Source organism: Anoplopoma fimbria, chromosome 9 (genome assembly GCF_027596085.1).
Source record: "Anoplopoma fimbria isolate UVic2021 breed Golden Eagle Sablefish chromosome 9, Afim_UVic_2022, whole genome shotgun sequence".
In the NCBI taxonomy this organism is placed as follows: Eukaryota; Metazoa; Chordata; class Actinopteri; order Perciformes; family Anoplopomatidae; genus Anoplopoma; species Anoplopoma fimbria.
In genome coordinates this window covers 4,308,361-4,321,155 of record NC_072457.1, presented here as the reverse complement: position 1 = coordinate 4,321,155, position 12,795 = coordinate 4,308,361, and the positions used below count along the sequence as shown (strand labels likewise).

At 33.7% G+C, this 12,795-nt stretch overlaps 1 protein-coding gene across 2 annotated transcripts in view; it reads right to left on the bottom strand.

Moving 5' to 3' along the window:
• Positions 1-12,795, bottom strand: part of LOC129096380 (UTP--glucose-1-phosphate uridylyltransferase-like) — a 29,816-nt gene that overhangs the window by 9,314 nt on the left and 7,707 nt on the right. For both annotated transcript variants that reach the window (XM_054605147.1, XM_054605146.1), the window contains exons 4-9: positions 7,887-8,072; positions 7,646-7,779; positions 6,418-6,715; positions 6,124-6,321; positions 4,747-4,989; positions 3,460-3,564 (exon numbers count right to left, since the gene is read on the bottom strand). In XM_054605147.1, coding sequence (XP_054461122.1) covers positions 3,460-3,564; positions 4,747-4,989; positions 6,124-6,321; positions 6,418-6,715; positions 7,646-7,779; positions 7,887-8,072 — 1,164 coding nt within the window. The remainder of the gene's footprint in view (positions 1-3,459; positions 3,565-4,746; positions 4,990-6,123; positions 6,322-6,417; positions 6,716-7,645; positions 7,780-7,886; positions 8,073-12,795) is intronic.

Here is a 12,795-nt window from a genome sequence, read left to right as displayed (position 1 = left end):
TGACTTTTATCAACATACTATACTATGACTTTTTTCAACATACTATACTATGACTTTTATGACTTTTTTTCAACATACTATACTATGACTTTTTTATGACTTTTTTCGACATACTATACTATGACTTTTTTACATTTTTTCGACATACTATACTATGACTTTTTTTTTTACATTTTTCGACATACTATACTATAACTTTTTTCAACATATTATACTATGAATTTAGTTTAATATTACTTTTATGACTTTTTTCGACATACTATACTATGACCTTTTTACCTTTTTTCAACATACTATACTATGACTTTTTTTTTTTACATTTTTGACGACATACTATACTATGACTTTTTTTTTACATTTATTCGACATACTATACTATGACTTTTTTTTTACTATGACTTTTTTTTCAACATACTATACTATGACTTTTTTCAACATACTATATTATGACTTTTTTTACAACATACTATACTATGACTTTTTTCAACATACTATACTATGACCTTTTTTTTTATGACTTTTTTCGACATACTATACTATGACTTTTTTCAACATATTATTTAGTTTAATATTACTTTTATGACTTTTTTCGACATTATACTATGACTTTTTTTTTACTTTTTTCAACATACTATACTATGACTTTTTTTATGACATTTTTTCAACATACTATACTATGACTTTTTTCAACATTTTTGACTTTTTTATGACTTTTTTTCAACATACTATACTATACTATACTATATAACTTTTTTCAACATACTATACGATGAATTTAGTTTAATATACTTTTATGACTTTTTTCAACATACTATACTATGACTTTAGTTTAATATTACTTTTATGACTTTTTTCAACATACTATACTATGACTTTTTTTTTTACATTTTTTCGACATACTATACTATGACTTTTTTATTAAATTTTTTCGACATACTATACTATGACTTTTTTCAACATACTATACTATGACTTTTTTCAACATACTATGACTTTTTTTTTTACATTTTTTCGACATACTATACTATGACTTTTTTTGACATACTATACTATTTTTTTGACATACTATACTATGACTTTTTTCGACATACTATACTATGACTTTTTACATTTTTTTTTTCTTTTTTGACATACTATACTATGACTTTTATCAACATACTATACTATGACTTTTTTCAACATACTATACTATGACTTTTATGACTTTTTTCAACATACTATACTATGACTTTTTTATGACTTTTTTCGACATACTATACTATGACCTTTTTACATTTTTTCGACATACTATACTATGACTTTTTTTTTTACATTTTTTCGACATACTATACTATAACTTTTTTCAACATACTATACTATGAATTTTTTATGACTTTTTTCGACATACTATACTATGACCTTTTTACCTTTTTTCAACATACTATACTATGACTTTTTTTTTACATTTATTCGACATACTATACTATGACTTTTTTCGACATACTATACTATGACCTTTTTACCTTTTTTCAACATACTATACTATGACTTTTTTTTTACATTTTTTCGACATACTATACTATGACTTTTTTCAACATACTATACTATGACTTTTTTATGACTTTTTTCAACATACTATACTATGACTTTTTTTTCAACATACATACTATGACTTTTTTATGACTTTTTTCAACATACTATACTATGACCTTTTTACATTTTTTCGACATACTATACTATGACTTTTTTTTTACATTTTTTCGACATACTATACTATAACTTTTTTCAACATACTATACGATGAATTTAGTTTAATATTACTTTTATGACTTTTTTTCAACATACTATACTATGACTTTTTTTTTTTACATTTTTTCAACATACTATACTATGACTTTTTTTTTTTACATTTTTTCAACATACTATACTATGACTTTTTTCGACATACTATACTATGAATTTAGTTTAATATTACTTTTATGACTTTTTTCGACATACTATGACTTTTTTTTTTACATTTTTTCGACATACTATACTATGACTTTTTTTTTTACATTTTTTCGACATACTATACTATGACTTTTTTTTTTTTTTTACATTTTTTCGACATACTATACTATGACCTTTTTACCTTTTTTCAACATACTATACTATGACTTTTATGACTTTTTTCAACATACTGTACTATGACTTTTTTATGACTTTTCGACATACTATACTATGACTTTTTTCGACATACTATACTATGACCTTTTTTTTTTTTTTTTCGACATACTATGACTTTTTATTTTACATTTTTTCGACATACTATACTATGACTTTTTTTTTTTACATTTTTTCGACATACTATACTATGACTTTTTTCAACATACTATACTATGACTTTTTTCAACATACTATACTATGACTTTTTTACATTTTTTCGACATACTATACTATGACTTTTTTCAACATACTATACTATGAATTTAGTTTAATATTACTTTTATTACTTTTTTTCAACATACTATACTATGACTTTTTTTTTACATTTTTTCGACATACTATACTATGACTTTTTTTTTTTACATTTTTTCGACATACTATACTATAACTTTTTTCAACATACTATACTATGAATTTAGTTTAATATTACTTTTATGACTTTTTTCAACATACTATACTATGACTTTTTTTTTTACATTTTTTCGACACTATACTATGACTTTTTTCGACATACTATACTATGACTTTATTCGACATACTATACTATGACTTTATTCGACATACTATACTATGACTTTTATGACTTTTTTTTTTTACATTTTTTTCGACATACTATACTATGACTTTTTTTTTTTAAATTTTTTCGACATACTATACTATGAATTTTTTTTTACATTTTTTCGACATACTATACTATGAACTTTCTTTTACTTTTTTTCGACATACTATACTATGACTTTTTTCGACATACTATGACTTTTTTTCGACATACTATACTATGAATTTAGTTTAATATTACTTTTATGAATTTTTTCAACATACTATACTATGACTTTTTTCGACATACTATACTATGACTTTTTTTAAAACTTTACTATACTATCACTTCTTTTTATGACTTTAATATCACATTACTATACTATGACTTTTTTATGACTTTTATCTACTTTTTTCGACATACAGTACTATGACTCATTTTGACAGTAAACAAATAGATCTTGGTGGAAGAGATGGCTTTAAAAAGGAGGATGTGAATTTGGAAAGAACGTCATTACCTGACCAATATGCATCACATGTTTTTTCTTAAGCTTATCAATCATGGCTTACAAATTTTTTAAAAGGTCAGATAACAAAGACGAATTGTCAGAAATTGTGAACTTTGAGTAAAGGCTTAGCTGCTCTCCTGTAAGAACACTCAAATCGCTAATCTTTATCTAAAATGTAGACTTCTTTTTTATACCAACAATTAGAAGTGCAGCATTAAATGTTGTTTACCTTCACAGAGACGTTTTTTCCGAAGGTGACGTCTCCCGACACGGTGAGGTGGTCGAGCTCCAACATGTCCGGGATGCTTTCAAACCTGGACAGAAACTCCTGAACCTGCAGAACAAACAGCAACAATATAACTGAGTTAAATGTCAAAGTCTGGAAATAGTTCTTCTTATTTATTTATGATCAGCACAAACAAATAAAACATGTTCCAACACGTCAACACTCTGGAGCAGTATTAAGAAAACCCTTAAACTACTTTGATATAATAAACGTTAAAGTAGACGTTACATTAATTATTACCTGTTAGGACTTTCAATCAGATCATTTATCAGAGGAGATTGATAAAGTGAAACCGTGAGCGGTTACTGCAATATTTAAGCCATATTATTTTAAGTAATCGAGGTTATGGTGGAACTATTCACTCGTTATCATAAGAAATTAAAAGGTAGACAAATATTCTGTTATCTGAGATGATATAATTATCTTGTTATCTCGTTGTTAACATTTGTTTTCGCTTGATAACAAGAATAAACCAGAACATTATTCCAATATGATGAAAAACTTTGCCTCCTGAAATAACGAAACAATGAAACTATTGTTGCTAAATAAAGATAATAAGGTAATTATCAGGTAAGAGAACTTGTTTAGTTCAAGAAATATTTTTCTTCCGATAAATATCCTGTTCTCTTACCTGATAATTATCTTGTTATCTCAAAGGTTTTTGTTTTCGAATGATAAAAGGATAAAACAACCTTTTTGTTTTTTTAAGAAATCGAAAAAAATGAACAAAGGACTTTGCCTTCTTGAAATAATGAAACCATTATTACAAGAAAACAGAGGCTACAACATGAGAATAATAATAAGGTGAGAAAAGAGGAATTTTTATCCCAGGGAACTAATCTTTTTTTTTAATATCCTGTTATTTTACCTGATAATTATCTTGCTATCTCCAGGTAAAAAAAAAACTAAATAAGTTTTCTCAAGATAACAAGAAAATGATTCCATTATCATGAAAAAATGACTTTGGTTTCTTAAAATAATGAGTAAATAAAGCCAATATCACGAGAAAACAAAGAGTGCGAGATTAAGATAACAAGATATTCATCTCAAGAAACTTAACATTCAATATTTCTAATAAAATAACAGAAAATAATGACTGTTATCATTAGATTTAATTATGAACTCCTGATCTTATGACAATCAGATGTCTGCTCTTGGCTTCTGTATAAAGAAGTAAAACAAACATGTATTTAAATGTTTCCCTGCTCGTGTCGTCCAGTCGTTGCTGACCTTGGTGAAGGAGCTGCCCAGCTTGACGTGCGGCGTGGAGGGAAACTCTCTCTTCTTGCTCATGGTGAGCGAGCCGGCGTCCATGCTGTACAGGTTGGACATCACCAGCAGCAGGTCGGACGACGTCTTCACCGGCAGGAAGCGGCTGCGGGGGACGTTCACGCCCATGGCGTTGTTGAAGCTCTTGATGGCGGCGCCCACGGCCGTCTCCAGCTGGATGACGTTCAAACCGCCGTCCAACGTCTGGAGAGAAATACATGTGTTAATGTTAGAGCAGGAAACGACAGCATCAACTCAGTCTTCTTACATTTAGCCTGTGACACAGAGAAAGTTTTTTCAAATCTGAACATTTTCAGGCTTAACTGCAAACGTACCCCCTGTCACATTAAATACAATCTAATTATAAGACTCTACACAACAAATCACAGGCTGCAAGTGAGGTAATGTGACACAGGATAACGTCTTTTTCAGGGTTCGGTGATGGTCATTCTTTTATATATATGAATAAATCCCACATTAAAGGGATAGTTTGGACTTTTTGGAGTGGGGTTGTATGAGGTTATTTTCCTTATTCAGCGTATCAGTGACAGAGGAAACTGTTTTCAAAAACTCAAAATATTGAAAAACGTCCCTCACCCACACGCAAGTAGCACAGCTAGAATTTACTTTATGCCTTTTGTCATGTGTCTTATGTAATAAAAATTCTGCCACAAAATGCTCTATGAAAGACAAAGTTTGTTTGTGAAGCTTTTTGATTTACTTGACTGTAAAAAATAAATTTACATTAAAAAGTCAGAACTGTTCTTAGTTTTTCCTGCATAAGTGCATTATCATAATGTGTGTTAGGTTTGATATGGTCAGAGCTTTGAAATATTAAATCCATAAAAAAAGCGAAGTTGTGCATTCCTGTAATTATTTATTTTACAGGTACACTTCATGTATTTTTCCTATGATTTCCTCAGAAGTTTCTTGGGACAAACTAAATCTATAGCTACATTATAGTTGCATATAGCAACATTTCAGTTTTTTTCTTGAAAGAAAGATATATTATTAATTGATTCATTACTTTGTTTTCATAAGATCTATTTGCCATAGATTTGTCTAATTGACAGCCGACAAATTTTACTTATTTAAATGTCCGGCTGACCTGCTGTTGACTGGAGTTCATTAATTGGATGTGTATCACTAAAAACTGTATTTTACATAAAAGTTGCCAATTAGATTTTAAAGGGAACTTTGTGGAAAATGATTAGGAAATGATGGAGTAAAATAAAGGTTTACCCACTTCATCCACAGTGACAGCAGTCATGTGTAAACAGCCTTAAGGCCTCATGGCTGTAAATATATGAATGAATTCATGAGTAAAGTCTCCGTCACCTTGGGGTTGACGATGATCTCCAGGTCCATGGCGTTCTTCTCCTGCAGCCTCTTGATGGCGGGCAGCGAGATCCACAGGTTGTTGGTGTTGAAGATCTTGAACTTGGTGACGGACTTGAACTCGTCGACGTGGGCCTTCGGTACCTGAGCGATCTCCAGCAGCCTCAGGCGATCCTCGTACTGGATCAGCGTACCGCCCTGCAGGGAGGAGGAAACAGGAAGTGATGAGAGGCCGAGCAGAACCTCGCCACGCCTCGACGAGATCATCACACAGACAATAAAACCTGAACCCACCTTGACGTCAGCTCTGGTCTTGTCGGTGACCTCCATGATGAACTCGCAGCGCCTGTCGGCCGGCTGGCTCATCAGGTGGTGGAGGATGAAGAGGTCGACGGTGGCGCCCAGGTTGTCGATGTTGGACACGAAGATGTACTCCTTCCCCTCGGCGATGAGTTTGTCCAGCAGCCCGCAGTTGGAGAAGCTGGCGTAGACGTCTCCGTGACCCGGCGGGTACCAGGCCTCCCCGTTGTCACCGCTCATCCCCATGTTTTGGGCGATCGGCAGCAGCGACTCCTTGTTGATCCTCGGATACCTGCAAACGATCAATGATGTCAAACTTCAAGGAAAGTCTGTTTTATGTTGCATCAAAATTTGACAAAACAGAAATGTGCATTTGTGTGTTTGCAAAGGAAACTTTTTTAGATAACAATTTAATGAAAATAAAAAGTTGTTCAAGCTCAGATTCCTTTCAAATTTACCTTTTTTTGGTCACTAACAGAGCTGGGGATCAAACCTCAAAACCTCTTGGGTACCAACCAAAATGTGATCATAGCACTCAGTATTGAAAAAGTCTTAAATGTAAATTCATGATCATCTTTACTTGCTCTTTGATCAGAAAGTTACTTATTCATTAAAACATTTTTATCCAAAGGTTCCAAGTTATTTTCATGAACGGCTGCTTCTGTTTGGACTTTAAACATTTGAAAGGTTTGGTTTCTTTAATAATATGAAGCTATTTATGAAAGTTTAGCAGCAGAAAAAGACGATTTCTCTAAATTAACTAAATCTAAAAAAGAAGGTAGAATGTTGGTATTGGTACTGACATTTAGGCACAATTTTAAAAAGAAATACAGTTTATCCAGCCCTCGTCACTACTGTAAGTTTGTGCTGACTTTCAAATTTCGCTTTTATTTCATAAAAATTGACAGATAAAAACAGAAAACAGAAAACAGACTGCTTAATGTGTTGCAGACACAAATCAAATACACCGGTCAAAAACATGATGTTTGATCATCATGTTATCTGGCATTTTGTTTTTGTTGAACATAATGAAGTAGAGATAGCCAATCAATGTAGTAATAATATAATAAATACTAATAATAATGATAATCGGTAGGTTGTTTTACCTTCCCTGTTCCCCCATTTGTGTCTGTGTGTGTGTGTGTGTGTGTGTGTGTGTGTGTGTGTGTGTGTGTGTGTGTGTGTGTGTGTGTGTGTGTGTGTGTGTGTGTGTGTGCTGCACCTGCTCTGGTTGAAGGTGTGGATGTTGACGCGGTGGTGTTTGTATTTCTGCAGGATCTTCTTTGTGTCCTCGTCGGTGTTGAAGGAGTTCATGAGAACGAGCGGCACGTCGGCGTTAAAGGTTTTGTTCAGATGCTGAAAACGACAACAAAAGAAGAAGAAGAAGAAGAGTTCAGTTCAACCTCTGAGGTTCTGAAGACTCAGAGGGGTTTGTTGTGGCGTCTCTGTGTCTTTGACTCTACCTCGATCTGCTTGACGGTCAGGTCCAGGAAGGTGTTCTCGTTGCGGACACTGATCAGACTCTTGGGGCCCTTACAGCCCATACTGGTTCCCAGACCGCCGTTCAGTTTGACCACGGCGAGCTTGTTGAGGCTGGCGGAGATGTTGTCGGGGAGACCCTTCGTCTTGATCTTCTCGTAGGGCTGGATCTGAGCAGACACGGCAGAGACACGCACACATTTAAAGGGACAATACGACAGTTTTTGACTAAAAACCTCTTCCTAATGTGATGCTGCTGGGGCTGGGCAATATATCTTTATTTATATATTATATAGATATCGTGATACAAGATGAGAAATCATCAAAAAGTCATATTATGGTATGTCATAATAAAGTCCAAGTATAGCATGTCGAAAAAAAGACATAAACATGTCATAGTATAGTATGTCATGAGAAAGTTTTAGTAAAATATGTCTGAAAAAGTCAGACTATAGTTAGTCATATAAAAGGTCATAGTCTGGTATTTCTAAAAATGTCATAAATAAGTCATAGTTAAGTATGTCAAAGAAATCATTAAAAATGTTATACAATAGTTATAGCATGCAATGTCATAAAAGTAACTTTTTTGTTACCTGAACATGTTACTTCTCTATTTAAAATTTAGTTTTATTGTCATATTTGGACACAAATAAAATGTTTTGATGTCTAATCAGACCAAATAAAGAAGCATCACTTAGAAGGATTGTTTTCTGTCTGCTGTGTCTGCATTTCTAACCACTGTATATTTTAAATATTAAGATTATTTTTGTTGCCTTCTCCCTCACTATTTTTTATACTAACTAACTCCTTAAAATGTTCGTGCACTCATGAGTTTGTCCACTAAGTGTCACATTGTACTCATCCACACCTGCAAAAACATGCACAGAGCAGGTTTAAATTTATCTGTGCTGCAGTTTTATAAAATGAATATTTGCTTGTGGCTTCTGGCAGTTTTAAAACCAAATGAATGATGTAGCAAAGCTTTTGCACCAGAAGTTACTGCACTGCTAAACAAAGAGAGCTTTGGGAACTAAATATAAGATAGACTTTATTAAGGAAAGCCATTTGAGTGGAAGCACTCTTGTGAATTGAATTACTACATATATGTTTAACCCTGACCTCAGAGGGTAACTGACAGTATGAACTGAAACACTGTAACTCTGCAGGTAAACGGGAACAGACTGAGGTTAAGGTTGATGGCCGACTGAAAGCAAACAGTTTGTTTTACACGTCAGCTGTTAGAAGACGAGACAACCTGGTTTTACTCTGATTATCAACCTCAGAGAGATGAACTAGCTGTTTATTTATCAACTTTATCATCAGATAGTTTAAACATGGAAGAGTTTTTATGTTAAGTCAAGACTTCAGGAACCTTGTTTTACTTTGAAAAGTGATCACAACCCGTAACTTCACGTATTTAAACGTGAACAACGAAGCCTCCAATGACTCCATATAATCTAAACTAAGAATGGATCGAAGGATAAATAAATAAATAAATGTACAGACTGAAATAGTCTAAAAAACAGACACAGTTGGAGCTGAAATCAGTCAGAGGGCTTTGACAAAAGTCTCAGAACATTTAAATGCCTTGAGAAAAAAATATTTAGACACTAGAATAAACATATCTACAAATATGAGCATGCAATGCTAACCTCCCGATTGGCCTACAAAAATGATTTCGTCCTTGCAGAACTATGTTGGAATAAATAATAGAAACAAAAAATTTGACAGCAGCACTAATTATGTCCAGAAAGTTAAATCAACACCCCAAAAAAACACCAAAAACAGAACATTATAAACATCTGTGAAGGGAAGGTTGAATGCAGCACTCTTGTATTGGAGTTCATTCGTTATTAATAAAAGTTTTTTTAATGAATAAATGGCTTGATGAAGTATAATTAAAGGACAGTGCTACGCTGGGCTAAACAGGCCCTGGTTCTCTATACTGGATGCACAGAGATGAAAGGGACTCTTCTTTAAAGTGGGACTTTTAATGATTAAGCTATTAAAGAATGAGTTTCATGCTTCAGAAACAAGCTACCAGAACCAGATCTGATGACAGAGGAGGAAATAAAACAAATAAATCAGTAAACAGTTTGACTTAATCCGGTCCAGAGCAGCAGACCTGACCTTTAAGAGCTCAACACCAGCACATGACAAGTGTATTTATGGACACTGTGTGTGTGTGTGTGTGTGTGTGTGTGTGTGTGTGTGTGTGTGTGTGTGTGTGTGTGTGTGTGTGTGTGTGTGTGTGTGTGTGTGTGTGTGTGTGTGATATAATCAAGACTTTACTACAGCAGCACTGTGAATTAACTTGTTCATTCTCCATCCAATAACAACAGTGTTCGTCAACGGCAAAATAAAACAAATCCTGTAAATTAATGGAATTTCTTAATTTCAGCTTATTTTTCCAATTTCTAATAAACTTTCTTAAAATAAAATAAAAAAACTCCCTCGGATTGAAGCAGAGAACTCAGTCCAATGATTTCAAAACGATCTACATGTCTACACATCATTAAGGTAAAAGAGAAGATTTTTTTATTTTTATTTGGGTAAACAATTTCTTAAAAATGTAAAAATTAAAAATGTATTAAAGATTTATTAGGTACTTCTATTTCATTCAAATATCAGAAAAAGGAAAATCATTCGAAGTACTCAGATCTGTTACTTCAGTAATAGTAATACTGCACTGCAGAAATACTCTGTTACAAGTTAAATTCCTGCATTTCTTCACACTTTATTCATTTTATACTGAATGAAAGTGAGAAAATATTAGCATAATCAAAATTGAAGTATAAAGCAAGGTGTCTGTCTCTCTGTCTGTCTCTCTGTCTGCCTGTCTGCCTGTCTGTCTGTCTCTCTGCCTGCCTGCCTGCCTGCCTGCCTGTCTGCCTGTCTGTCTGCCTGTGTGCATGTCCTTTGCATATCTCGAGTAGCGGTCATCCAATCTACTATGTATAAATATATATTTATACATACAGTATACAGTTTATATGTGATCTACAGAGCATACACCGTAGTCATACCCACAGCTATTTATGCAGTATGTAATGTATAATGTATCACTAACTATCACTATTACTGCTCTATATACTGTATTGAAGTTCATTCATAAATCTACTCCTTACTGTTTGTTCTAAATATTTGTACTCTGCACTTCACTGTTTTTTTGCACTTCTGGTTAGATACTAAAGTGCTTTTACTTTGTAATTAAGCTTCTCATTTGTTGTGAATTCAATCCGCCTTTGTGTGTGTGTGTGTGTGTGTGTGTGTGTGTGTGTGTGTGTGTGTGTGTGTGTGTGTGTGTGTGTGTGTGTGTGTGTGTGTGTGTGTGTGTGTGTGTGTGTGTTGCATAAGAGCACTGTATCATGTTTCATATCCTGTGATTTGCCTTCATGACGATAACGCTGTCCTGTTGGATCTGGTCATTGTTAACAGCTGATGTTGGGACCGTGTGGGTAACACTGGAGGGGTGAGGGGGTGAGGTAATAAGGGGGTGAGGTAATAAGGGGGTGAGGGGGGGGATGGAGGGGTGGACATGAAGACAAGTGGGTGTCCAGCAGCGTGCGGAGTCCAACAGGAGACAAATGTCACCGTCTGTCTGACCTCACCGCCATAAAAGCTGACCGTCGAATGCTGCGGCGGTCAAAACTATTCTTAGTCCTAACCTTCACTGTACTCGGGTATTTAGGGAACACCGAGCGGTGGACAGAGAGTGTGTGTGTGTGTGTGTGTGTGTGTGTGTGTGTGTGTGTGTGTGTGTGTGTGTGTGTGTGTGTGTGTGTGTGTGTGTGTGTGTGTGTGTGTGTGTGAAATGTCACCATGACGATAAATAGTTGGCTGTAGCCTGAATGTTCTCCGTCCTCAGATCTGGTTACGTTAGCTTGTCTCTGAAGCAGGAACAGTCCCAAATTGTTTTTGCTCCTCAGATGATCAGACGGATAAATTTCTTCTCCGTGCTTCCATTTACATCCAGGACATGTTTAGTCTAGAGTTGGATTTACACTTGAAGAAGCAAGTTAATGGCTGTCTTGATCTCTTTGGTGTACATTTCACTCATTCATGGCATCACCACGACTCTAGATGAACTGCTTTGATTATATTCCAAACAATAACTGTGTTCTTTCTTTCTTTCACTTTGTTTTGGGAGCGATGGTGGGAAAAAAATCTCCTTTATTTTGAAACTCAATAAATCAATACACAGGCCCGTAAAGGTTCACATTTCACTCAGACTTTAAGTAACTGAGTATATTTACTCAAGTACAGTACCTAAGTACAATTTTGAGGTACTTGTTCTTCACTTGACAATATACATTTTGTGCTACTTTATACTTTTGCATCACTACAATTTAGAGAGAAAAACTGTAGTTTTTATTTTACTATATATTTATTTAAAACTTTAGTAACTTTGCATGTCTGGATTAATAATACAAAATATATTTAACAAATAAAATAGGATGTAATATTATAGATTAAGATAAAAAATGTATTGATTCCGGGGGGATATTCACAGGATACAGAGCAGAATAAAAAATAGCTCCACCTTGACAGTGATTTAACACATCAATGTATCAATAATTATTAACCTATAATCTAAAATATATTACTCTAAAGGAGGCCATTCTGTGTAATGAATATTTTTACTTTGGGTACTTTAAGCATATTTTGATGCTAAAACTTTGTACTTTTAGTTAAACCTACTACTAGGAACGTTTATTTTGTACTTGTGTCTCAGGCTACAGTTGAAAAGTAAAAAAAATTACCTCCTAACATTTTTTTAATCACTTTTTTTTTAACCTCGATGGAAAACGTCATGAAGTCAAGGAAAGACGTGAAGGAGAATTCATAAGGAGTAAGGAAAAGGAAACTGAGGTGCTCAGAGAATCTGACTCC